Source organism: Hirundo rustica, chromosome 7, assembly GCF_015227805.2.
Source record: "Hirundo rustica isolate bHirRus1 chromosome 7, bHirRus1.pri.v3, whole genome shotgun sequence".
In the NCBI taxonomy this organism is placed as follows: domain Eukaryota; kingdom Metazoa; phylum Chordata; class Aves; order Passeriformes; family Hirundinidae; genus Hirundo; species Hirundo rustica.
In genome coordinates, this window is record NC_053456.1 from 26896298 (window position 1) to 26924223 (window position 27926).

General features: G+C 40.4%; 2 protein-coding genes across 8 annotated transcripts; both read right to left on the reverse strand.

Moving 5' to 3' along the window:
* Window positions 1–1414: 1414 nt before the first annotated feature.
* On the reverse strand, window positions 1415–12714 carry LOC120754974 (caspase-10-like). 2 transcript variants are annotated; one of them, XM_040069390.1, is made up of 8 exons: window positions 12576–12714; window positions 7636–7971; window positions 7399–7498; window positions 6698–6833; window positions 5752–5840; window positions 4198–4303; window positions 2947–3451; window positions 1415–2451 (listed from the first exon to the last, which is right to left on the reverse strand). In XM_040069390.1, the coding sequence occupies exons 2-8, from the start codon at window positions 7947–7949 to the stop codon at window positions 2280–2282; spliced, it is 1422 nt and encodes a 473-aa protein (XP_039925324.1). In that variant the 5' UTR covers window positions 7950–7971; window positions 12576–12714; the 3' UTR covers window positions 1415–2279. The 2 variants fall into 2 exon arrangements, with proteins under 2 accessions (XP_039925324.1, XP_039925325.1); XM_040069391.1 differs by lacking the exon at window positions 12576–12714 and adding an exon at window positions 8974–9250.
* On the reverse strand, window positions 10101–27804 carry CFLAR (CASP8 and FADD like apoptosis regulator). Of its 6 annotated transcripts, none has more exons than XM_040069387.2 (11): window positions 27626–27804; window positions 23965–24404; window positions 22929–23034; window positions 21878–22013; window positions 21638–21735; window positions 20682–20733; window positions 19888–19937; window positions 18852–18930; window positions 15341–15836; window positions 14270–14418; window positions 10101–12830 (listed from the first exon to the last, which is right to left on the reverse strand). In XM_040069387.2, the coding sequence occupies exons 2-10, from the start codon at window positions 24357–24359 to the stop codon at window positions 14283–14285; spliced, it is 1548 nt and encodes a 515-aa protein (XP_039925321.1). In that variant the 5' UTR covers window positions 24360–24404; window positions 27626–27804; the 3' UTR covers window positions 10101–12830; window positions 14270–14282. The 6 variants fall into 6 exon arrangements, with proteins under 6 accessions (XP_039925321.1, XP_039925318.1, XP_039925316.1 ...); XM_040069384.2 differs by adding an exon at window positions 25910–26035 and having other exon boundaries at window positions 10101–14418; XM_040069382.2 differs by having other exon boundaries at window positions 10101–14418.
* Window positions 27805–27926: the final 122 nt, after the last annotated feature.

Consider the following 27926-nt stretch of genomic DNA (forward strand, 5'->3'; position numbering starts at 1 on the left):
TGCACTGGCATAAGGCGGAATACGCAGCTCCTGCACAAAATGACACCAGGGACGGGATACCAGAAAATTCGGTTACCACTTTAAGGTCATGATCTTGTCAAGATAGCAGCTTCAGCACCGCTTTTTGCACTGGTTTCACTTAAATGCCTATACAGGGGCCGCACGAGACACAACTGTGTCCTTTCTTAATTCTGTAGGTGGCGAGTGCACACGTGCATGGGTCTATATGCTATCAGTAGGCCTCAACAGCAACCAACAAAGTTTGTTTGTTTGTTTGTTTGATTGTGTGGTTTCTCTCTGGCACAGCTCTGTATCAGTGGAGTTACAGGAAAGATGTACAGTATGGACAGCAAGGAGTGAAAAATACCTAAGTTGTACCAAACCGACCCATTCTCCCCAAGAGTTTCAAAGTTCTATCTCACAATGCCCTGCAGGAGATCAGTCACACAGAAATGCCCAGGTGGCTGCATGGCAGCTGCAGTTCCAGCTCCAGCCCGCCCTGCCTTTGGGCTGGTGCCCACACGTAGCACTGCGAGCACCCAGGCATTACGCTGTGCAGCCACAGAAACACAGCCCTCGACACACACAAGTGAAATACTCACACTAAATAGTCCAAATCAGGGGAGCGTGACCTTTGTTTAAACAAACTTCTCAGGAGCAATGGAGAATTTAGCAGTCTTTCACACCTCAGAAGTGAGGATCCCTCCCCTCACGGAACTCAGTAAACTCAGACTCTTCTGACTGCCTTCACCAACCTGTGATTTCACTGAGATTACCCAGGCAGAGGTCTCTACAGAGAAAGCAAGAGAGCATGATGGCATTCCCTGTCTACCAAACTAAAAATGAAAACAAGATCCTGCAGACAGTCAATGGCTACTCCATACTGATAAAAATTGATTTGTTTCCTAAACAAAAATGAGTGCATCAAGTCTGAGTGCAAGCCAGAAACGTCACAATTCAATCCCAATGTTCAATACTCTGCTAAAGGATTGAACATTTTTCTTATCTGTGGCACGAATGTGACTTCAGGTGTGGCAGCCGTGCTAACTCAGGAGACTTTAGTCACACAAGTACCACTTCATTATCATAAAGGGCCCATCATGTTTTGGAAAACTGGCTGCATTTCAATGCTCTGTATGGTGCAAAACTCCCTTCCTAAAAATAGTGCAAGCTAGAAGTTGCACCCTGTAGCACTAGACAGTACTCTTACCTATCTTCAGCTTAAGGTATTGCTAATCATATATAACAATGAGTATTTTGATAAAGTTTCACTTCAGCTTAAACCCTGAAGCAGTTAAAACCTCACTGATTGATGCAGCCCAATGAAGTGCAGGAATCAGTCAAAAACAAGGACAAATCCGTACCCCAATACAATATTTTTATCTCACCAAGCTCTTAAAAAGCACAAATTTAATGCAGTACCAAAGAGAAAAGACACTGACAGACATAAGTGTTCATAATGAAAAAAACATGGCATTATTTCAGTTAACTCACAAAATTCTGTCAGCAGCTTAGTCCATAGGAGCCTTCTTAAATTGGCTCCATTTTAGATCCTAAACCAACAAATGATAATTAAAAAATCTAATGCTTAACCAAGTTTATCAGACTGCTGTATTTCATAGCATGCAAATCTTCTGTCCTAAATTTCCTCAGAAGTGATGGGGAAATAACAGTTCAGAGGGTTTCACAGAGGGAATAATAAGCAGTATTTTGGTTTTACTCAGTTTTGGAAAACTTCATTGTACATAAAGCCATTTGAGGGTATCAATGTGCAGTGTGGAACAAATTGCTGATTTCAGTTGGTAACTCGTTCTTTATTAAGTTAAATGTAATTTTCATTAGAGATTGAAGAAATCCTTTTCCACTTACTATTTAAGGTTTTATCTCTTCATTGCCACTTTTTTGTCTCTATGAAGATAGCTACTGAATTTAGAAACAGGATTTAAAATGGTTAGCCTGCAAAATAAAACACGATGAGTCTAAACCAGACCATTAACAATCCTGGTTTAAATATGAAAGCTTACATGCAATCCCTATGCTGCCAGGAAAAACCTTTTGTATCTGCAGCCTGTGCAGGTACAAAAAGATTTAACATGACAGTAGCATGGTTCTTCCAGCACTGATAACTCTGAATATATAGATGATGTAAATAGCTGGCACATGGATTGTTTTAGCTGTGTCTCCTTGCCGCGAAGCTAACAAATCCTCAAGGTTTTGGCTGTCTTAATACATGTAGTGTGATGAAGTGCATCTAAATGAGATCGATAAAATGATGCATTTTAAAAGCCTAGATGTTGCACTGAAGGAGGAGGGGCCGTAGGTATTGGGAATATAAATTTTCTTCTTAAGGTATATGCTGGTTGGGGCATTTGCTTCTTTCTCCCTGAAGGGTCAACACGTCTGGCCACATCTTCATTAACTTGCGTAAGAATTGACAAAATATCTTCACCCCTACACCCAGAAGGAGAGAAAAAAAAAAAAAAAGAAATTAGTTATTAGTGAACAGATGGCAATCCACTTAACATCTCCCATATCACCTAGAAGATAGAGTATGAACATTTAAAACACAAAAAAGAAAACATACACTTTTCTCCAAATTTCTCTTTTGTCTTCATTTGAGTCATATTAAAAACAAAAGACCATTTCTTGCTCTGTCTTGCTTAATTCAACCAATAAAGCGAAATAGTGGAATAAAATATTTTTACCTATCATTCAAGAAAGTGTGCTGTCTTAAAGATTATACATGTGAGGTTTTGAGTGTTTTTTCACAATAAACTTCACATTCTACAGATTACATGTATGGTACTAGCAGAGTTAACGCAAATTTATCAGTGTAAAATCTTCACTTTAACAAATTCCATCCCCCTTAGAACATGGGTGGGTGTTTCTAGATGAACTACCTTCAGAGAAGAAAAATTTAATCAGAGCGCTAAGCCGAGTGTTTACCTCGGTACCAACAACTGTAGCTTGCTGCAGAGAGCCTGAATATACCAAGTACCCTCTTCAGTGTGCCGGAAAGAGACACATCCATCAACTGTGGCCATGCCCAGGAGGAAATCAGCCTCTTCGGGAATACTTTCAGAAAGGGAAACTCTCTCTTGCATGGAAGACGGGTCAGGAGTCGGTCCATCAGTATCAACATAGACAGCACGCTGTGTACTGTCACCCTGGCACGCCTGGATAAAGAAGAGTTTGGGTTTTCCAGCCAGCTGGGGACATTGTTTGGCAGTGAAGTGGGTCATAAGCACGCGGATGGACACAAGCTTGTAATCTGTCCCGTAGATCGCTCCTGACGCTCCATGAGATAGAATGCAACATATAAAACAGTTCCTGTCTTTGTGATCTGGCATGTGCTGCCAAGTTTGCATGAGTTCTGTAATCCCCTCAGACGTCAGATCTGTGTAAGTCCTCACATCCAGACCAAGCCACGTGAATACTTTCTCCAGTTGCTCTGTAAATAAGTGAAAGATAAAAGGAAAATTTGAGGCAAGAGAAAAACATTTTATGAAGTCACCATGCAAGCTAATCTGGGAGAGGGAAAGACCTTACACCCTGACACTTCTGCAGATTCATCCTCATACTAGTACCAGCTAAAGGTTAACTGGAATAAAAAAAGGTGGCAACAGCTCAAACACAGAGTTCCTGGATTTTTCTAGACAAGCTTCAGAAAACAGTGCATACATCGCCATTGTAAGTGGCCATGCAAATGATACTTGAAAATACAAAAAATCTGCCCTTCTCCAGTTTCAGATAAGTTCTTTCAAAACCTTCCTCACATCATTATTTTCCAGTTGCAGTTTTGACTATTAAGAGTTCAGTTCATGAGATAAATAGAGAAAACAGGACAAAATAAGAAGTATGCAGAGTTGCTTGATTATGGAATTTTACATTATATTATGATAGAATGATAATTTAATTTAGTTTCGTTTTAGTTCTTTACTATAGCTGTAGATAAAGGATAAGAAAAAAGTGTTTCTTAAAATTATTCAAGAATAAAAAATTATTCAACTGAAAACCCCTGTGGTTACTCATCCTTTAACCTCTCCTCCCCCAGGATACACAAATGACATAATTTAACACATATCAAACATTTTACTCTTTTACAATAATTAACTAACCATAGACAATAAAATATAGGGCACTTACCTGGGGAACCAGAGAGACTAATCCTCCAAAAATCTCACTTCGGTAACTTACCAGCATCTTTGCAAGAACCCTTCCTCTGAGAACTAATGAAGTTAACATTATTAATAATGAGACAAAATCCTCTGTGTGGCCCATCCATTTTGTAGCTTGAAAGAGTCTGTAGAAAGGAGAAGAAAAAAGCTAACAATTTTAATTAATTTATTCAACTTAGTAATATTTCCTTAACAAGTCTCAAAATTGGCATCCAGGAGTTAAAGGCACCTAAGGTGTTTTTGAACATCTGGAACTCAATGGTGCCTCCTTGTGCGAAAAAGCATCAGTGAGACTCCAAGCACACTGTCACCATCCCATCAAACTGCAGAAGAAGGGTTTAGCATCTGGGTTCTGATCTGTATGCCAAAGGCAGGACTCAGCAGCCAAACTCTGCAATCTGAGTTGGTGATGGGGACAGAGGACCCCAACTGTTTCCAGTGTCAAAAGAGTATTTTAGCTTCACGGCAGAGGGATCACAGTGAAACTATAGGATGTTAGACATCTGAGCTGGGTGTTTTTGAGAACAGTATTGAATACCTTGAGGAGGTGATTCATACTGATCTACTGGAAAAGGATGCAAGCAGAACAGGAATCTCAGAAGTGCATAAACCTACCACACTGCAGGGTTTTTGGTTAAGATTTAAAATTACCTCCCGCGATTAAAAAGTAACATTTTTAAAGCTGAAAAGTACCAAAACTTTGAGTACTGTGTGTTTAAGTCCAATCTTGGGTTGAAATGAAAGGACTCCATCCACTGGAGTCCCTTCCTGCTCACTAGAGAGCAATACACACCTCCTTTTGTGCATTTTAGGACAAAATGAAGGCAGTACTCTAAGTTCCTTCAAAAGCTTTGCAGCAGCCTGAACATTAGGTGATGAAAAGATGTTACGGCAAAGAACTTGAAGAAATTAAATAGCTATAAACAAATGGAGTGACTTGCTCCTTCAATATCTCTGGTCATGGCAAAGGGAAGGCCAGAGGGAGAATTCAGTGGTTACACTGCTGTGGTTGAAGAGTGCACCTAAGGCCTCTAAGAAGGGTTCTCACAAAAGAGATCTTTTCTCATGTATCAAGACCTCTGCAACAGCTTACTAAAAACCCTTGCCTCCTTTTAATCCTTCTAACAAGGGCTTTGCATGCTACCCCTTATGATTATGATTCTAATTTCAAGGTGCCCTGAGGCCTTTTCTAAGCCAGATTCAAAAAGTGAGAGCTGCGAAGCTCCATTTATCTCTGCGTCTTGCACATTCTACTGCCATCTCCAAAACACACAACTTACACAAATGCAAAATGTTTTGCCTTTATCAGGAAGATAAGCACACGTACTGATGCGTGAATAACTTCAGAGGTATTATGCCCATTTTGCCTACAACACACCTTTCAATACTGTGAAATTTTTGGCCTCCGAGGTTAAAATAATCTTTGAAACATTTCAATTTATCAGCCAAGTTAAGAAACTTTACAAGACACAGAGATATCACACAAATCTTTGCATGATAAATATCATTTGAGAGAGGATGAAAACCTCACACCCCCAGGTATTCAAAAAGGATTTAAGATATTGTCTCAAACCTTGGATCCTTTTCCTACATTGCTGAATTCCCCACGCAGCTCCAGATTTAGTTCAGGGAAGCCTTGTGTAAAATTTGCTGCCTTGTTATCTAGAAAAAAACCCAGCATAGATATTTATGAAGATAAATCCAATTTTGTGGATGCAACAGAAAGGAGTTTAGCTACAATACATCACTTTTTGTATTTGAAATACTGTTTCACTGAAAGGAATAACTCCTCCATACAAGATAGCAAGGTCATGTTCAATGGATCTATTCTGAATGTTTTCTGGTTATTTTTATTATATTTATTTTTGTGACAAAGGCAAAGCTTCTATTTGTATTGATATTGCAAAATAAACATACCCATGGTACAAGGATAGATTCTATCCAGGACATTCAAATGAATTTTTCATCTGGAAATCAGCTTAGAAATTACCTGTATTTAAGAAGAATCTGCATTCTTACGACTGAAGTTGCCCTTTTTTAATTTTTTTTTTTTTCCTGCTGAATCACTGATGAATCTCGGTTTTTAAAATATAAAACCAGAAATCATCTGTATGCTCATAGCCCATGTACCAGACACACATGCACTCACAGTTTGTCTTGCCAGCCTATTAGCAGGCAACCGCCTTTATGTAATGCACATTCACAGCTCACAAAATGCCTTTTACAGGACAGTCGTGATCATCTCAATACTGTGAGGAAATGGAGAAGTGGGACACAACTCTATGTAGATTTTCAGTTTCCCAGCCTGTTCTGTATGCGCTGGGCTGCTGTGTGTGGCCTCAGATATTCCAGCACATCCGTGTATTTCAGGGATTCAGCTAGGAATTGTTACGCCAAATTTATGCCACTCTAGCTCCTGTTTCAGCCATACACACATATGACCTTAAGTTCAGTTGCCCAGACCTATCTAGTGCTTCCTGCATTTTAGCAAACCTACTCCTAGACTACGAATTTCTCACCTTTTGCCTTTTTGTAGTTGTCTATTGTCTCCAGGAGATCAGGTGAAACGATCTTAAAGACATACTCCAGTACCTGCACATTGTCTTCAGTTAAAAGGCCCTGCTTTTCCAATAAACTCAGCAAATCCAAAGCAGACTGACAGCCAAAAGGAGAGAGTAAAATATAATTATTGTTCCTTAGGAATCAAAACTCGCCTCTCAGCCCTGCCTCAAACAATCACATTATTATCTGCTTTGCTCTCTACCAACAAGGACCAGTCAATTTTATACCGCAGTTAAAGGAGAAATGTTGCTTCATGGAAAGCCACTGGTTGTGGTTCTATTTGGTACGGTCTTGTTTAAACAGATTCACCCAAACCATGTTAATGACTCGTGGCTTCAAGAAGGCTTCATTGCTGTGAAACAGTAACAATGACACAGGGACATCAATCTCCCTGGCATATGGCTCAAGCAGGGCAAAGATTTGTCACTTTTTTATAATCTGATGCTAGACATTGAACTGTCAGTGACTGACCTTGGCACAAGGGACCAAATTCTACTCGTGCCTATCAGCATTTTCCTTCTTGCTATCCCTATGAGTACAACCAGCCCAGTTCCATATTACGCTCTATTCTGCCAAACACTTCTCACACTTCTGCTCCTGTTTCCTGCCTTCCTTCTTCCCTGCCCACCATCTACACATTTGGCTCACTCTCACATACAGTAATTATCCAGCACTTTGGAAGGCGGTTTTGCAGGAGGAATGCGATTTTCTTCAACATGTCATCGGTGATGTTCTCTGACAATTCATACAGCATCTGCCTGTAACACAGATGCAGTGAGTTAAAAGCGAAACAGAAGATGATATAAAAACCAGTCTAAGAATTTTAAAGTGGAAAGGAAAACAGTATGGCATAGACAGCAGTAATGGAGGGAAGAGAATTCCAATGCAAGCTTACCTGTATGGAGATACTCTCCCCTTCTCATGCAGACATTCTTGTACTTTCTCCTTGGTGTAACCGAGTTTCTCGAGCAAGGAGTGGCATTTAATTCTGTATAAGAGTTCAGCTAATAGGAAAGTGTCTTCTGCACTCAGATATTCTTGAGCCATAAGAAGCTTGAAGATATCTGCTGCTGACTTCACAGCTTCTAGTTTACTGAGGTGGAGGAAGTCCATACAGAGAAATTTTATAGCTACTACATCTTCAGTCACCAGATTTTCACTAATAAGCAAAAGCTGCTGGTGGAATTTCAAGCTGACATCATTCTCCATGTTGCTGGAACCAACAGTCTCTCTGCATAAAAGCAGAAAACAAACACTAGTAACACTTGAATCTTCAATACAGCAATCATTCTACTAAAACTTTACCCAATGACTGCTTGGAAGCCCTGAATTACTTTTTAATAAATAAAGGTTTAAAATAAAATTGACATATACTTCCTTCTCTAAACCAAGACTACAAAAAAGACCAGATTCGGCAGAAGCTCTGAACAACCCAGTCTATAAATGAAGTTAGGCCTGCTCTGAGCAAAAACTTTGCTAGATGACCACAAGGTCTGAATTTTTCCTTTTAAACATCTTCCACGTTCAGATCTTTGCTTCTCTCCATTGTATCTGGGAGGAGTCCCTGCAGTAACTTCTTATAACTATTAATGGAGACAGCACAGTGGTTCATGCATATTCCTCGATCTGCAGTCCAAGTCGTTGTTCTCTGGCTGTAGCAGGGAGGTGTTCCTCTGTTACAAGGCTGACACCCAAACTTTAGCTGGGGAATATCCATCCACTCCCAGCTGTACCTTGCTTCCAGGCTGTATTTGACATGTGGCATAGAAACCCCTTCATTAGCCTCCCTTACAAGTAAATGGCAGTTAAAATGTAATAATACTCAACGCTCAGTCTAGACAGTCTCTGCACGAGCACCTCACTCTTACTGAGGTTTAATAGAGTCTAATCAACCTTCCACTACACCAACTTCTTCCATGTCGCCTAGGCAGTTCTATTCTGCCCCTGGAAGGTTAAATAGGTAAGAAGGTGCTTCAGTGCCTTCTGGCTGGGAGGTCTTCAATCTTTCGTTTCGAACAGCTGGAAGCGAAGGTTTCTACATGAGGGAGCACAGTCAGCGCAGGATCCGCTCGCTGCCCGGGCTTGGCGCGGCTCACCCGCACACCCACAGCCGGACCGAGCGGGGCATCGACACAGAAAAGTAAGGAATCCGCATCTCTGATGTACACCTTCAGATATCGCCTCAGAGAAGGAAAATCGTATGGAACGGGCAGGATAAGGATTGTAAAATTACCTTTTCTTTTTCTTTAAAGTTTTACCGACTGGAGCACTTCCCCAGGGGTTTCAGTGTGATGCACAGCCGCGGCGCGCCCGCAGCTGCCGGAAGCTCGGCCCGAGGCCCACGTGCGAGAGGAGGATCCCGGCGGGCGGCGGGCGGGCGGCAGCAGCCGCACCAAAAGCGAGCGGGAGTTAGGCTCCGGGCTCGGGAGATGGAGCCTTCCTTCGTTCCCTCTCCCTTTCAGCCCCGCGTTCTGGTACCTCTTACACGAATTCAGTCCCGATCCCCCTGCCGGGATCGCGGCTCCTTTCGCGGTCCCTTGAGCAGCTTGCCGCGGGCGGGCGAGGCGCTCGGTGCCCTCCCGGGACAGGCGGCAAAGGGGGCGGCGTCAGCAGCGGGCGGAATGGGAGATCAGGCGGGAAGGAGCCGGGCACGTCCCGGCGAGCGGGACTGGGCTGCCAGAGCCGGCGAGGGCTTTCACCGAGAGCGGCGGCACCGCCCTGCCCCGCCGGGCAAGCCCCGGCCGGAGCCCGCCCACCCTCGGCCGCGGGGCCCGTGAGCTCGGGAACGCTGCCAGGGACCGGGAAAAAGCTTCAGGCAGCGCCTCGGGTACGAAGTGCAAGACGTGACCCGGAATTCACCTCGCTTTTGCTGCCGAGCCATTTTAAAGCAGGCTATATCGCAAAAAGGCCTCAAACGTTTTAGGCACATTATTTTAATTTTTGTTTCCTCGCTGGAAGGAAGCTTGAAGGGCAGCGTTTGTGGGAGAGGACTGCAATACCGTTTGTATGCGGGTCTGTGTCACTAACGGGAGGAGGAGGAAGAAGGGGAGCAGACCTCAGTGCGGGCTCCTCGGGGCCTTCAGCATCTCCGGGGTCACCTGCATCCCCCCACAACTTCGGGCCAATGGAGACAGGACGGGAAGAGTCTCCTTGCTCATGCCAAAAGTTGTCCAACACACCAAGAGCAGCCAAGTTACCTGCTGAAACGATAAGGCTTGCTGTCCTTTATTAAGTCAGCTAATTTTTATAGAGCTGTAAACTTCACAGCCAAATCTAATGAGTTATAGAGGTCTGCAGGATAAACAGACCAAGAATTTCAGAGTTGTTCTACGGTCTAGAGGGAGACAAGGACAATCAGTCTGACTTCATATTGAAATTTTATTCAGAGTATCACCTTGAAACCCAGCACTTGTATCCGATTTATAGTGTCTTATTGTTTCTAGTACAGAAGCTGAAAAATAGACATTCTTTAAACCAGCCACAGAAAAGCTGTCAAATAATTCAGTACAGGAGATTTAATTTAAATGGAACATAGATCATCCACACAAATAGCAGCCTCTTCTCAGCAACACTGTTCTGCATGTCAGAAACTTAAAATTCTGGAGAACAGAGAAGAATTCTCAGAAACTCCCACAAAAAGCTTCTCTAACTGAGATATCTGTAATAGCAACCACAGTTACTTATGCAGAGTTGAAAGGGGAGATCAGCCATACAACATGCTCCACCTATAAGTGCACAGTAACTTCCTCTTGAATATAACTTATTTTTTGGATAATGAGTTGGCAACCACTGTAATACAGAAATATACCAGTGCAAAGTCAACTCAATTTATGGCTCAGCCACATCAGTGTAGGTGGCTGAGAAAAACCATGCAAGTCTGGTACAAAACACCACTGAGTCTCTTGCCTCATGAGTACACCTTCCAAGCCACCTATTCTGCCAATTCCCTTTTCCCTCTTCCATATATAGAGCACATACAGAACTATAAGAAAGTTTTTTTCCAGATATCAGAAACAAAAACTGTAATTAAGTGCCAGAGCAGTGACTCTGACAGCCTTATTCCAAGCTCTGACAATGCAGAAGTAGCATGACTTGTTTTATCTCCTTTAATAGTGAGTTCTGAAAACTAAACATTTTGGCAGTCCAAGACAATGAAAATTTACTAGTGTGTCACTCTTTATGTTCCTGTGCTAACACCCTAAACTCATGATGGATCCAAAATTCTCTCCCCCCTTTTCTTCTGGCTAAAGGATCATTTAATCTGAAATCATTTCACTATCTGCAATACAGCGACAACTTGATGCAGTCCACACTCTCCATCCATTTCTAGACTCAAATTTTACATGTGCACTACAGCAAGAGACAGTCCCCATCACTTGTATGGAGGGACACAGGAACCTGCTGAGGGTTTTGGAGGGGAGGCCCTTGTGAGGAGGGGCTGAGGTCACTTGGTTTGTTCAGCCTGGAGGAGACTGAGAGGAGACCTCATTGCAGACTTCAACATCCTCACGAGGGGAAGCAGAGGGGCAGGTGATGCCCTGAGAGGCTACCTGGAACAGAGGCTAGACAGTGTTGAAGGAATAAAGTAGGTATTTATTAAAAAGTCCTTCAAAGGATACACTTTGGGCAGTACAAGAGCCTGCCCGAGGCTACACCCAAGATGGATGATGGGTCACATGTTCTCACACTTTCGTAAGTTTTGGTCCATTTACACATTGGGGTTAATTGTCCAATTACAGCTTCAGGTTATCAAGTCCCATGCTCCCAGTCTGCTCTCCTCAATTCACTGTTATTTATAGTTTTGGGCCTGAAGCTGTAACGATGTCTTTGGTTCTCCGATTGGGAAAGGATTGTTTTGTCTAACTAAGCTGTGAAGAGGACTTGCTAACACTTTCTGTGAAGTACAGAGTTATATAGTAATGCAGTACAGAATCTGGAAAATACGAACGCTAAAACTCAAGGTATCACAGAGGTATCAACCGTTTTTCTCTGGTGACCACTGACAGAACTTGAGAAATGAAACTGTGTCAAGGGAGGGTTAGGATAGATTTTAGGAAGAGGTTCTTCATCCAGAGGGTGGCTGGGCACTGGAACAGGCTCCCCAGGGAAATGGTCACAGCACCAACCCTGACAGAGCTCAAGAAGCTTTTGGACAACACTCTCAGGCACATGGTGGGATTCTTGGGGTGTCCTGTGCAGTGCCAGGAGTTGGACTTGATCCTGATGGATCCCTTCTAAGTCAGCATATTCTGCAGTCTATGATTCTGTAAGCTATGGGACAAGTGACAGACAACTGCCTTCACAAAAGTCCTGCATAAATACTCACTATGCAGCAGGCACAGGGAATAGCCTACCTGAATACCACTCTCAAAAGAGGTGTCAAGACAATAAATACTGCTTAGATGTATGATTACAGATCATGTGTATGGCTACGGTTTAAGAATCTACTGAGGATCTGTAAAAAATCAGTATCTGACACCCACAAATGCTGCACAATACATGCCTCTCCCCACAACTCTCTAGAGGGTTATAACCACTTCCAGCCAAGCAACCATACACAAAGAGAGTCCCTTCCTTTTCCACTGAAAGGGTTCATTACCTCTAGTGTTCAAACCAGCATGTCTGCATCATTTCTTCTTGAAAGGGACATGGACTTTACTTACTGTGTCTTGCAGTAAGGCAAAGAATATATATACTTCTTAACCCCCAAACCAAACTGTTGCCAAAATGTAAAAGCAGAATATATTCCCCTGCTAATATTTTAAGTAAATAATTGCATTTAGCATCACTCAAAACCCCCCAACCAACCAATCCACAAAACATCAACCAACTCACCACATCATTAGAGTCTGCAAGGATGGCCACTATTATTCTCACTTCCTTTTTCCTGTTTTCTTCTTCCAGTATTGATACTGTATTTCTCCTCCAAATCGTCTTTCCCCCACTTGTTCTCTTCATGCTCCCTACCACCCCCTTCTTGGTCCTGCTTAAAATTTCCACATTTCTTTTCCTCATCTGACTTCTCTTGGTTCCATTCTCCCTGCTTTTGGTTGTCTGTAGAGTAGCAGAAGTGCTTATCAAATGCAAAAGCTAATAAGGGAAATGGGAAAGTGAAGTTACTCTGTGAAGACGATAATTTTCATTAACATTACTTAGATATATATATATATATAACTTGAAATGACATCTTGTCTCTACAACCACAGGAAACATTTGTTTCACCATTCATTCATTTACCAGCCACCACAGGAAGTAACTTCTAAGATTCCATATCTGTCATTTTGTATCATTCTCTTTTTCCATTAAAAAACTTAACCAGAAACCAAGAAAGGCACACCAGGGCCTTGAATTTTATAGGAACTATATTAGATGTAAAAATTAAATATTTACAAGTGGCCTACTTTATTTTCACTAAGTTCAGTGACAGTAAACTTCAATATAACCCATCCAGGTTACACTGTTATACAAGTAGGTTAACTAAAATTTTCATGTTAAACAACAGCTACATTGGAGAAAAAAATTTCTGTTTAGGACAATTTTCTCTTTACTTTTTTCATAAGAACAAGAGCACTTTGGAAAAAAATGAATTAATAGAGGCATTTTTTTTCATAAAGCAAAAGCAGTGAGGGTGGGGTGTTTAACATAATCCAGTCTTAAACACCCACGGCTACTACCTACTACATTTAAGTTCAAATATTTTAAAGTATCTTTTTACAACTATGCCTGGTGCAACGAATATGAACCATATTTCAGCTTGCATGAGACATCTTCCAAAATACCACATTTTCTAAACTGTGTGGCAGATTACTGTAATGTTCTGTCACATGTAGACTCATTTTTGAGAAATATGTTTCTCATCAGCAGAAAACATACTTAGGCCAAAGCATGGCAAACTGTCTCATTTATTAACACAGGACCCCTGTGTGCTGTGGACAGTTCTAAAGATGCAATCTCTAATGCAAACAGATGGAATCCGGACTATTGAAAAGACTGCGTCTCTTTTCCTTCTGTTTGCTGAAGCTTGCAAGCCAGAACTTGCTAGCAAAGGTCTGGCATTACTGGGTAGGAAAGCTTTCCTGAGACATTTGCCACTATAAGGTGCAGGGAAAAGTAATCTGTGCGTTTCAGTGGCTTGGGCTGGCTTGTATTTGTTTAAGTATGCTAGGTGGTATGTTAAAAACCACCAATGAAACATGTAACAATAACAACACTTCTGTTTTTTTCTTGGAAAACCCAACAGCTGCACAGTTCAGATGTCTTTCCAACTTTAGTCGTCTGTTTACCCATTATACTTAGCAAGATATGTTGCACTGCTATACAATAGCTACCATTCTCATCCAAGCTTTCAGAGATTATTATATTAAAATATAAAACATAAAATCTAGTGTCTTAGCACACTAAAATGCTTGTAAAATCCTGTGTTTGGAAGCACTTTAGATATGTTATATGAAATAACAATGCACGACGTAAAAGTATGCATTAAACTGCATGATAGCAAATGCTTCTTGTTAGCTCTTTCAGATATGTACTTTCGAAGAGCAGTTAAGTGGGAAAACAAAGTTTCTTCCTCAGCGTGTGCTGGAGCAGCAGTGAGTATTGCTGGCTTGGGTCAGCAGTCGTATTCCAATCATAAACTTTTTTGTTCAATTCCATATGAATAGACAATACACAGAGTTTCCTGCAGCAACAAAAGCAAAAGCGTTCCATTAGAGAATGAAGTAAGAGACCATTTAAGAATTCACAAGAGAGAAGATAACTTCAGGCTCACCATGGAGAAAGTTTGCTATTTCAGTCTTTACTGCAGAGGCAAGACCTCTAAAACACAAGGCTGTACACGCCTTTTGAGACAAACTCTTATGACTCAAATCATTGCTGTGATATTAATTATGCTGACATGATGATCTGTGATTTCATGACAAGGTTTTAGGATTTGTAAAAAGGTACTGAATGTTAGCTCTGCAACTACCTTGAGTAACGGTTGTTAGTTCTCTGGTAGTTCAGCTGTATAAATAAAACCTTTGTTGGTAAGTTATATATCCAAATGTATCGGATTTTTGTGCAGATTCCTTTTGATCTCTTTAAATAGACAAAAGTTTTTGGAGTTTAAATTCAAGATTACATATTGGCAATCAGCTGGCTCTGTAAGCAAAGGGTTAATTAAATTTAGAGAAAGTAGAAAATCCTTCCCTCTCTACTGCCTTTCTCCTGAACTTAAGCACTGACTGTTTATATATGCAAGCACAGCTCTTCTTAATGGTACATGGCAATCCTCAATTTAACAGAAGCCAGTTTATCCTGGAGAAGGAAGATTTCCAATCCAGTATAAAGCGCTGATGTACCTTATCCAGGACAGGTTCCTCCCTCTCTGCAAACCCCAATGCCATAACACACTTTAATTTTACTCTTCACAATCAGAAACTTCACTCCTAGTTTAGGCTACCTTTCTATGTAATTGTGTGAGGATACTTGTCTTTTAGCCTATGACACTGCAAGAAAATACATTTCAGGACCAGATGGGAGGAAATTTAAGGTTTCTCATTCTCCATGACAGTAAGCTATCATAGAAAAAGGGTTATTTCTTTCCTCTTAGTTTAATTTACCTTTTATTAGGATTACGGAGCAGTTCAGCCAGACAACGCAGATAATATGAGGATGAAGTTGGGGACTGTTCTAGTGTAGACACATCCACCTTGCAATGACTCCAAAAGATGTCTGCTGCATGGGGGATAGTGACTTTAGCACTGCTATTCTCACCATTCCCATCGATTTCCAACAGACTGGTACATTCTTGCTCATTTTCTGGCACAACATAGCTCTGAACAAAAAAAAGCTTCGGTTTTCCTAGGAGTCCAGGACATGTGTCTGCTGTAAAGTATTTCTTTATTTGTTCCAAAGGGAATCCAGAGAAGGTGTGGTCTGTACAGAAGATGCTCTGAGAGTTTCCACGGCTGACCAATATGCAAACGAAGCTGTCACAATTTCTGTGCTTCTGCCACCTTGCAACTTCAAGCAATGTTTGATTCATGGAGTTCATATTTAAGTATTTGTGACAATGAACGTCGTAGCCTAAGCCTCTGAAGGTCTCTTCCAACACATCTGAAAGAAGCAAGATCTAATTAAACTAAAGCACACTAAGGCTCAATCTCAACTATATTGAATTAAGTGTTTTGCTATTGAAACTAAGTAGTTTGTTTTATCACACAATTAAAACCTCAGGAGTACTTGATGTTGATCACAGTGCATTACATACTTATAGTGCTATATGCATGCCGTCTGTCCTGTGAGTTACATGTTTCATGACAGCAGAGACACTGTTACTTGTTTCACATTCCACAGACACTTACATGTTTTCCTTTAGAGCCAGTATTCCATGTTCCTAAGATTTAAAATCTAAGGCAAGAAAAAACACACTTGAAATGATACAGAGTGATCCGGACAGCATAGGAAGTCTGTTTCACCTTTTAATTTGTCAGAATTATTCTGAATGGTTATTAGAGATATGCAGAACTGAGTAAGAAACACAGAGGTTCTCTTTCATCAGTCAAAAATGAACCTGCTGCAGTCATTTTTGCTTCCTAAAATTTTAAGTGATGAGCTCCAGGTGAAGAATGGACACTGGAGTCTTAACTGGGACAGAATGGCATTTTCAGGTAAAAAAGAAAGCCGAATAATGAACTCTTTCAACTGAGTTAGAAATTAAAACAGTAGGTAGCCAAACCCCAAGACTTAACTCTTATTGTATTTGTGTTAACCTGTGCTGCAAGAAAATGTGTTAAGATCTGAATAACTACTTTGCATGTTCTTAATATGAGATTGAAATCAGATAAATGGTGGTTAAAATCACAGGTATTAAGTGTTCAGAGAACCACAAGCTACCAGGACTTATAGCTGTAACATTGTACCTTCAGTATAAAGCACACATACATTGCCCATCCACAGCTTCTGGCAGGAAAAGAATTATCAAGTGCCATGTTTATGTAAAATGCCTTACACACATAGGAAGCTTACACATAGCTGTCTTTGACTTCAGCAGTTTAAAAAGTCCTAGTTAGCAGGGGCTATTTCACAGGTAATGGCAGCAAAGCAGCTGTACTACCACGCTGTTCTCCCCAAAAAGCCCATAGTGAACACAGGAAACAGAACTCATAACTTTCCTCAGCAAAATAAAGGGTAGATACAAACTCTACACTATAGTGAAGGGATGAAAAAGAACTACAGTTTCATTCCAGTTCTGCTGGATTGATTAAATTTTGTAAAATAATTCAAAAACTGTCCAGACATTTTTAATTTGAGAACAGGAAGATAAAGGTCCCTTACTTTATGCAATAAAACATGCTCTCAAAATTCAGACTATTCAGTATGACCACAGTCTTGCAGTTACACACTTGATGAAGCTCTCCATCAGTCAGGGGGTAGCAGTACATGTCCAAAATGAGAATTACAGCAGTGAGAATGCTTTTCCTCTAATGTCCTGATCTCACTGGCACAAACACATACACATGCAAATACAAAACCTGGTTATCACCTTAGTTCCCACACACACTAACTGTCAGTTTAAAAAGAAAACCTCAAAAACGTAGAGCTGACACCTTAGTTAACAATTAATCAGAAATTACATGTGGTAAGCCTTGGATACTTTAAGGCAAGACATGCCCCAGCACTACATGCTGCAGCCTGAGATCAGAAACTACCTATTTCTTCAACACTAGCCATCTCCCAGCAAACCTCCACTGACTTTTCAGCATCTCCATCCTACATAAAACACTAGTCTTTTCTCCCCTCATTGTTTACAATTTAAGGATTAAAACTGATTTACAAATGGAAAAGTCAAAAGTGGCTATTTACCAAACAGGAAGGTGCATTTCAGTTTGAATTTTATCAGCATTTGATAAAATCATGCTGTTTACACTGGGCATTATGAAGTGTTGTAAATTTCTTGATCCTGTAGTATCTATTACTGGTTCACCTTCCTGAGATTAAATCTTGTGACAGCTACAGATTCTAATGGATGCCACAGATACAATTTCTGATGTTTTCCCTGCCCTCTTCTTTTTCTTCAGTGTACTCAGACTTCAGGATAGTGTGGCACAACTACTCTGCCTTTCTAGCAAACTCCTTTAAGCAACGCCCTGTCTCCTCTGAATCTCGCTAGCACCATGATGTATTTCAGTGCAAGTCTTGCCTTCTATCGTGTTTTAAATGCTGACAATGCACTGGTGACTTTAAACATCTGAGACAGAATTTCTGTGTGTGAGCTCCACAACCACTGCCCCTCAACTACATCAGCAATTCTAAGTTAGTTCATCTGCTGGACCATTTCATTAGAGAAAACCAAAAGACAGGTCAGGAAAGCCTCTCCTTTCCCTACATCTCCCAGCCTATTACCGAACTGACTGCAAATACTCTCTTCATTTTTATTTTCAGCCTCACGTGTCACAGTGATTAGAGAGTGAGGGGTGTTTTTGACTGTGCAAAGGTCTAATTCTAGGATTCTACAAAGGCAATCAGGAAACCCCCACATTTCAACCATGACAGTGACCACACTGACAGCTGCTGTGATACCTTCAGTTTCGCTGTGGTGACGCTTTCGGCTAAACTGTGCAAGACAGGACAGAAGCCCAGGTGCATTATTAATAAAGGATCTCATGGCTATTCAAAATCTCTTGTGTCCAATATGATTGCACTTCAAATCCACTTCAAAACCAAACAGCTTTGGTTTTGGTTTTGTCAACTGATGGGAAACACTACCATCTCTACCAATAATCTGCTGTATCACTGTGTCACTGCTGTAGCCTAATTTTTCTGTTAGTTGCTGAACATCCTTTTTGTCCCTCCCAAAATTTAGTCTATGCTCATCCAAGTTCTTTCATTCAGAGATTCTGCAACAAAAACCCAACCATTGTCTCCAGTAATTAGGACAGTTGGCTTTAACCTGATGTTGGCCCTTCCAGCTCTTTGCTTTAGAAAGAGTTGCTAAAGAATTGGTAGATTAAATGTCTGGGACAACACTACCCTAATCTGGCTGGTAAATGTACATTATATTCTTTATAAGAAATTGTTCTAATTATCCGAGATTAATGAGTTAAAGGACTTCAAATTCCAGAGACTTACCAGTGTCATTGCCAATACAATCTATTATCAGGCACATTCCTAAAGGTTGGCTTCGCATTCTGTAAGAGTCATCAGACATCTGAAAAATGTGAAAGGACAATTACTAAGTTAACAAACACTTTCTCAACTTTTAGACCATGTTATTTTCTCAAATTTTATGTCAGATTTTTAAATAACATTCTGTTGCTTTCCATCAAGTAGCTAGCAGAAATCTTCCTACTGGGTTGTAATGTGTCTTAGCTACACAATAAAAGATCAGGAGAAAGGGATTAATGATTCTTTTCCTTCTGTTTCTAATACTAATGCTTCGTTTTCATGTCCTTGTGTTAGGCAGTCTCACTACCATAAAGATTCTTAAACAGAGACTAAAACTGTTCAAGCTTCATACTGCCAACACAATAAATGTAGAGAACTTTTGTGTTCTTCAGGTGTGCAAGCAAGCACTGCTCATCAGAAATTTACTTCCTTTTTAGTGGAACAACCTCCTTACTCCTAAATAATCCATAATGACTCTATCACGAGTCCTCTCCCCTCTGAAGAGAATTGATTGAAGCAAATCAGTTTGCTACAGGTTGGCTCCTACAGGAGAACCAGTGAAAATAGCAGCCATTCCTATTATTAATTATCATTAATACCCAAAGCATGTCTGTCTTTTGCCTGGAGAGCAAGAGGTGAGGAGGGAATCAAGAACAAAACTTACTGCACGCAAAGAAGCTTTGTGACTTCTAACACACGGGGCAAGAGCTCTGAACTCCAACAGATTTTAACTAGGCCTCCACTAATGAATGTACAAGTTCGGTGTGCACATCGTATATACATGCATTTTGCACACTGCTGCTTCCAGAGTAGCAGCAAATATTTTATATTTAAAATATATTCTGCAAAAACAATTCACAGAACCTATTTATGGCTGAGGATATACCCACTGTTCTATCTGCACACAACTCAAGGAAATCTCAAAATGAAACACAAGGAAAACTAAGGTAAACACTCATAGAGGCAATATTTATTTACATGCATATACATAAGCACATACCTTATGTGGCACTGATCCTGACTCCTGAATGGACATGTGAACTGGTTCTGCTGCAGTTAAAACATACAGAAGTAATCTCAGAATGTAAGTACCAGTGATATTTTTGTTGTCCCCAGATCAGTTATAAAGAAGAATGTATCTACTTCAGCGAAGTTCTCACCCGTCAGGACCTCTTAGTTCCTATGTATGCTGAAGTTTAAAAAGGTCTAAATTATTCACCTCTAAAATGTTATCTGGATTTCATTCCACATTGCTTGGGACTAGAAGAAACAATGAATCTCTTTTACACTGAAATAATTCAGCCAACTAATTTTAAAAATCACCATATTTGTAAGGTATTTGGGGTTCCCAGAGAAAACACAACACACATGGAAAGAACCTGGTGTTCAATGCACAACTTCCTGGTTGGCCTGGTGGGGAGTTCAGTGCTGACCTGACACAAAAAGTCCTGCTCCAGAGCCAGTGGGCAGAACTGCACTACACAGGCCTCCAGAGCTGGCTAGTCAATCTTATCCATGGTTTTACTAATAAAGTAAAACTTCTGTTAAGAAGTTTTGACAGTGGAAGCTTACAGCTTTTAAGAATGTTTTAAGACGTGGCAGCACAAGCAAAGCAAATACAAGACCAAACAGTTAGGCCAGGCTCAGTTCTGAGAGGTATCAAATACTCTCTGCGCCTGATGTTATGAACAGAATTAGCCATGAACACAGCTAGCAAACAGCAGTCTTTTTGATGTAGTGAAATTCATCATTTGGCTCTTTTAGATTATCAGAACTTAGATAAAATGCTCTTACCCAGAGTATGAAATGATCCATTTTGTAATCTTCTCGTGTTCTCATTCCGAATCTGAAATTAAGAGAAAGGCATAATTTTACTATTCTCCTTCAAGAACTAATAAACGTGTTCCAAAACAAAACACAGTAGTATTTCTTTCTCAATAAAAGGATAATTTAGATTCACTTCTATGAGCTAAATAAAATTACAATGTAACAGATTAAAAAAAACCTACCCAGAGCACAGACAAATAAAATGAACACCCAACTGTTGTTCCTCCTCAAAAAAAAAAATCACTGGCTTGTCATGAACAGCAAAGAAAAGCCTCTGAAGATGTGAACTTTGTTTCCTTACAGCAGCAGGGAGCTGCATGTTTATCAAACATATGACAACTAATCTCATCAAATTTAGCAAGGTTAAAGACTTTCAGAAGGGTCATACTGTAAGGTAATAGGTCAGTATCAGAGCTAACCCAAATATAAAGAATACTGCATGCAATAGGATTTAATGACTATTCAGATGCTGAGATATCTTCTTAAACTGAGTTTAAAACAAACCACAAAAAAAACCCCTGAAAAACTCTTCTTAAAAAAGCTATAATTTTCAGCTTCAAAAATTAAAAGTTACTTTCTCTGAAGGGTCCAGAGGTACAAAAAAGAAGAATATGTTTTGCAAGGAACAGTCAAAGCAAAACTTTTCACTCCACAGTGTAGTACAAAAAACCTTTCAGGATACAGACTTTATATGTTCAACTAACAGGAAAAAATTCACACAAGTCTTTTAAAGGGCATCTTTCTCAGTCAGAAGATTTAAATCAGACCCTAAACTCAGCAAATAACAGGAATAACAGAAACAAACCAAGCACTATTTTAGTCACTAGCCATCTCTCCTTCCTCAGGCTCTGAAAAAATGATCTCCTTTTCAAGTCTGGCAATATTTAGAAATAAAGGATTTGTTTCATTTCTTGTCTACTTACCCCTGAATGATAAGGAGGATCAATCAGACTGAGATTAGGGAGAGAGGCCTGATGAGCATTTACATATACTGGCTGAGAATGAACGGAGCATACTGAAGCTGCAAATTTAACAGAAACACAAACACGCCATGATAGTTCAACTGTTTTAAAAACTTAGATCTACGAAGAATGCCCTTATTTGTAAGTCAGCACATCTGACTGTTGCTATCAAGAGTAACCAGTGCAAAAAGAGCATCTTACCTTCATGTTTGTACTTCTGAATCTTCCTAATCAAGTCCATCCTGTGAATACTTCGAAAACAGTTTTCTATCAAATCCAGTTGATTAGGAGCCACCAAATTTAGCTTCTCCAGGTCAATGATAAGAGCTAGAAAACTCTAGAATAGTAACAGGAACCCAAATACATCAGTAATTTTTTTCTCCACCAGAAGTAACAAAGCAACCCAGAAAATACCATGGAGAAGTCATAAAGGCTATATAAACAATTAGAGATGTTACACATTCTAATAAAGTTACCTGAGAGACATATGACTCCTTGATATTATCACAGGGGTAATAGAAACTACAAAGTGATATTCTTAAAAATCAACCTTTAATTTTTGAGGAAACAGTTTTGCTTTTTGTTTTTGCTACAAAGCCAGCCACGGGGAATGCCACCTCACATGCCACAAAGCATGAGGCAAGAAGAGCTTTAGGAAATTTTCAGGGCCTCTCTCCTTGGACTGAAGATAGAAAAGGAAAAAAAATATCTCAAAGGAAGAAGACAGAAATCTTCATTCTTCTCTGCACAGTGGTCAAAGTTTCTGAATCCTCTCTACTGAATTTCTGCTTTCTCAGAGGACTTAATACATATATTCAGAATGCAAAAGTATAAAGATGTAATTACATTATATCTGTTCTTTTTTAAGTGAAGCAGAGCGCAAACAAAAAGTGACCTTGTAATTCAAGATACAGTTCAAATGTTATTGGTTTGAGATCATTCTTACATGAACTTTCAGGTCAGAAATACTGAAGAAAGACTTCTGTAAAATACCTTCTGCCCATGAAGTTCATTCAATTCATACACCATAACAAGGTCCCTCTTACTTTTGTACTAGTTTTCCATACTTCTTTCCTTGCATTAAAAATCAACAAAATAAAATAGAAGCCACAACTCCTTGTCTGCCTCCTGATGTTTGTGCACTCCTGCCTTAATACTCCTTGTAGTACTGTCTCCTTTCCTTTGCTAACTCCTTATTTTTTCCCTTTAATGTCTCTTTGCTCCAGGGGGGAATGCCAGCAGGAAAACATACCTTATCTTTTGCCATTTTCATACGAGGGGAATAATCTCTAAGTAGAAAACCAAGAGAATCCACTTCGTCTTTTTCCAGATTTTCATTTATCTCTACCATTAGTACCCTGAAATAAAGTTGAGATATTTATAAAGGATTAGCTTGCAGTAAGATTCCTCCCTTTCCCAACTACTCAACTCCTCCCCATATTCCAGGCTTAATCTACTCTTTCTAACTAATAAACAGGTAAAAAACCTACCCTGTTTCAAGATCCAACTATAAAATACCTACTCTTGCTAAGCAGCACCTGTGGTTTTCAGACTGACAGTGAAACGGCCACAGTTAGGAAAACAGAAATTTCCTTAATGTTTAATAGAGATTAAGTGAGAGAATGAGACAACAGAACACATCCTTAACTTTTTAACCTATTAGTTACAGGGTTTTTATTTTAGTGAGAATTTAATATAGTTATGAGTATAATATACTCATAATATACTTATGAGTATAATATACTCATAATATACTTATGAGTATATGAATTTCTTTCTGAAGTGTCTCAAAGAAAATAACTGTAATTTCTTAGTTTAAGCCTCTCAAAACTAATAGAGTAAAACAAGGAAGAGAGAGGTCCCTTGAGAAAAGCTGTACCACATGGCTATGTGCCCAAAGCAAACCGTAAAAGAAAGTATCTCTAACCAATAATATTCCTTTAAAGTGTAATTTTTGGCTGCTAATCTAGAACTGTACAAACATCACTGGTTTTATTCACAAACACACAAGCTCCTTAAATGCTTCTAATGCCATGACTAGTAAGACACTACTAAAGTTTAATTCAGGGACTAAACTTGACATATTCTTTTAACTATAACTCTAGGTATAACATCCTTTTCTGCTTTTCTTCTACTTTCAATAAATATTCTCTGAATCTGTGAAGTATTAAAAAAAACCCCAAGAAAACCCCTCACCCATACTGCCTCCCCCCCCAACAAAGGAAAGAAGCAATCCACTCATTTTGAAGAAGATAGTGTAGCTTTGAAATCTGAAATAAATATATTACCTGTAATCAGGGATAAGTCTGAGACTCCTGTCAAGGTAAGCTTCCACTGCCTCTTTCTCGGTGTTCAGGATCCTCCTCAGCAAGTCAAACCTCTTAACTCTGTACAACAGCTCAGACAAGCCAACAGGAGTCAGTTTCTCTCTCTCATTCAAAGCCATCAAGATCTCTTTGAGATCAGCAGTGGCCAAATCAGGAGCAAGGTCTCGGCACAGGAAAACCATCATCTCTTCTTCTTCTTTATCCAATTCTTCTTGAATCTGATGAATAAGGAAAGCTGGCACTTGGCACCTGGTCATCACTTTAATTCCTTTAAAACTGCCAGCCTTCTGGTTTTGAAACTGGAAACCGACATGACATGAAGCATGTGTCTCCCACAGCACTTCTCTTGTGTTCATTCTTAACGAGGGGCATTTTTACAAGGGCAGCTCTGTGGGAGAGAACTAAAAGGCAATAAATCAGTGAGCTGCTGCACAAGTTCACGGTTAACTCTCCTAACTGAAGTATTTCGCTTTCCCCTAACAGTACACTACACACAAGGGACTCTCCCAGTTGTTCATTACAAAATTAAAAGTATTTAGAAGGTCACACTAATCAGAAAGACATGCAAATTCTTTTTATAGTAAATCATCTGTATGTTCCATAGGAAGTGAAACAAAAGCCACCAGCGGGCTGATGAGTGGTAGATTAAGTATTTCCTAAAGCTCTGCCCTTTTCCCAGCAACAATATAACATGTCATTTTTAAAACACTAATTATCTGCAAATTCAGGACTGTGTGGATTTTCTAATTATTAACATCATTTAAAGTGATTCCAGTGTGGGGTTAAAAGGATTTTCCACACACCCCCTCCACGCTCAAAAAGATTGAAAAGCCACTCAAAGAAAATACTCCAACTTTAAATTTCCAAATTGGTTAATTCTGAAGGTAGAGATAAGCCCCAGACCACCTTTTTCTTCACTAAACATTCATGTACCATAGTACTGAAAACTGGAATAAAAATTTAAACCTCGGAAAAACCCCTAGCCTTGTGATTAACAAAATCAGTAGGGTGCCGTGTTCAATTTCCACTGCCACCAACTATGGAAATTCTATCTAACCTCCACTGACTTCCCCTGCATACACAGAGAAATGGCAGATGAGCAAACATAAAGACAAATCTTAGTCCTTCCACAGAGTTTGATCACTATACTGCAGAGTTTTATTTACACCATACTGGAAAGCAAACGCCAATTCAGCTTCAAAACCTAATATACCAAAAGGTTCTAACACCTGAATAAGATTGTTTTACAGCATTTTCATCCTTCTGTTACACATCCTGGAAGTCACAATCAAAAATGTCACATATTGTGTCCATAATTAAGAAGGTGAGATAAATTAATCTAAAACAGAGGAACCCCTCATGCACTGTAATGTGTTTGGAAAGTTTTCTATCAGAAGAAAAGCATATTTATTGCTAACTTATTTTCAATCTAGCATAGAACACTTGTGAGAATTCTACAGAATGACACTGTTTTCATCACATAATGCAGTCAAAAAGGGGGAAGCACAAAGTACCTTCATATAAAAGTATCTCTCCGGTACACTGAGCTGGGATTTTCAAAATAACTTGAAGTCATAGTTTAACTCTAAAGTGAAACAGGAATTTAACAACCTTTGGTCATTTTTGGAAATACCAGAAAAACTTTTTTGACTGCTCCAGTTAATCTTTTAAAACTAGTTAAGAAAATAGAGCAGGGGAAGTGGGTGGGGGGTGTTAGGGAGGATTTTCCTACCGAGTTGGAATTTCAGACATGCAAAATTACTATTTATATGTTAATTTAAAAATAATCTGCCTTTAAAACACACATATGAATCATCTTCTTTTGTGAATTTGCTTTATATATGGTACACCATATGCTTATTATAAAAAAATACTGATTATATTTTCAGTGTTTTAATTATCTTACCTGCATTGAAATCTGTTCACAAGGACACTAGAAAACTGGCATCTGACCATTGCCAAATCCCTGATCCAGATCCAGTACACACTGGTTTCCATCCAGGATTTTCCAGTGATTACATCAACTCATTCTCTGTCGGACAAATACCAGGATCTCAAATCACTGGGCGGGGGGGGGCTACTTCCTAATTTTATGGGCGTGGGAAAACCAAAGAAAATGACCAAGGGTCTTCTGTATGACTGCAGCGAACCAGGAATGATTCTCTAACCAAAAGGAAAACCAGCAGTGCACATTGGGTACTGCATGGGGAATGAGTAAGAGGGGAAGTGATTTTTTAGCATAAAGTGAAACAGTTTGTAACTCTGCATCCCAAAGCCGCGTGCCGGTATTTGGATAGCAGGAATGTCACAGGGCCGGGCAAGCCTGATACATTCCGTGTCTGTACATCTTAGCCAGATCCACTCCACCATAAAAGATAAAGGGCATCATGCTCCACTCTTCCATCTGACGACCACTTTTTTAACATCACAGATACAGTAATCACAGGCGTAAAAGTTAAAGGAAAAAAACTAATCACAACATAAACCCAGCAGCCTAGCTTTTGATTATCTGGGCTCTGCAACAAGATGATTTATTGAATGTAAATTTTCAACAGAGGAGAGAAAAATCAGGTTATCTTCAAAGACAAAATAAAAAACCTCACAGTCATCAGAGATAAAACTGCCTCAATAATTTTGGTGTTCATCCACGTGTCTAATTAGGGTTTTTCATTTTTTTTTTAAACATCCATGCAAAGGAGCAGGAAATAACATACTAAAATTTCACACAACGATGCACAAGGCTCAAGTTAACTCCTTGCTGGCATTTTGTATCTTGAGCCTCTCACAGTCATCTTTGCAGTAACAAAACCAGGATATGAAAGCAATGGTCTTTCTTTCACAAGACGAACTCGTGCGGAAGACCCCGTGCCGGAAGGAGAGAACAGACGATGACCTGGCTGCTTTGTGCTTCGTCCGCTCCGCATTGTTTGAAGAGGTGGAGGTGGTGTAACGACTGCACTAGCAGCCAAGGCCATCTGGCATTTTTCAAAGTTGCAGAGCATGTTCCACCGCTTTCAAATTTCCCTATTTCCTCACCGTCCGACGCCCTCTAATTGTGCAACATACTCAGGAAAAACAGGGAATTCCCGCGGGAACCATCGCATTCCCTGCTACGTTTGAATAGTAATCTCCCGATTGTAGACTAGTATGATCATGCTAATTTGTTTTAACATCCCAGTCCTCCTAATTAAAAAACAAAAAACAACAACAAAAAAAACCCCCAAACAAACAGAAAAAACAAAACAAAACAAAACCTCCCCCTCCCCCAAAAAAACCCCAACCAAAAAAACCCAAACCCCCAAACCCCCCAAAAACCCCTAAACCAAAAACAAAACAAAAATCCCAAAACCAAACGAAAAATCCCCAACTACTGAACGTGGTTTATGCAGATTTCCAGTCATCTTTCTAAGTACGAAATTCTAAATCACACGGTTTCGGTTCTCGCTACAGACCGAGGCCGAGCTCAGGCCCCGCTTGCGCCGGACGCTCCGGCTCCGCAGGACGCCTCCTCCCCGGGAACAGAGACCCGATCCCGGAGCGCGGGGCCTTCGGCCGCCTGTGCTGAAAGCGCAGGGTGGGAAAGGAAGTGCGAGGGAGAGGAGGTGGGGAAGGTACAACGCACCCAGTCAGGGAGGTCTCCACAGCAGCCAGGTCCGGCATTTGGAGCAGGGCGGAGGCGGGGCGGTACCGGCCAGCGGGGCTGGGGGGGCGAGGCAGGATGACGGGTTTAGTTTTGTTTCCGGCTGTAAGGTTCGAGAGGGAAGACGAAACGAAAGAGCAACCGCACAGCTCCCACCAGATGGAGGCGGGACGGGGCCTGCAGCGCGTCCCGGCGCCTTCCCCGGGCACGGGCACGGGCACGGGCACGGGCACGGCGGGAAGCCGTGAGGGACGGCGGCAGCGCCGTGAGGAGAGGCCGTGGC

Excerpts from the sequence above, each read along its gene's own strand:
- CFLAR (XM_040069387.2), bottom strand. The coding sequence starts at position 24,359 with ATGAACACAAGAGAAGTGCTGTGGGAGACACATGCTTCATGTCATGTC. Across the intron at positions 23,035-23,964 it reads AGACTTATCCCTGATTACAG|GGTACTAATGGTAGAGATAA; the intron begins GTAATATATTTA and ends ACTTTATTTCAG. Across the intron at positions 15,837-18,851 it reads TTGTATTGGCAATGACACTG|ATGTGTTGGAAGAGACCTTC; the intron begins GTAAGTCTCTGG and ends TGCTTCTTTCAG.
- LOC120754974 (XM_040069390.1), bottom strand. The coding sequence starts at position 7,949 with ATGGAGAATGATGTCAGCTTGAAATTCCACCAGCAGCTTTTGCTTATT. Across the intron at positions 4,304-5,751 it reads ATGTAGGAAAAGGATCCAAG|ACTCTTTCAAGCTACAAAAT; the intron begins GTTTGAGACAAT and ends TCCTTTCTACAG. Across the intron at positions 3,452-4,197 it reads GGGTTCTTGCAAAGATGCTG|AGCAACTGGAGAAAGTATTC; the intron begins GTAAGTTACCGA and ends ACTTATTTACAG.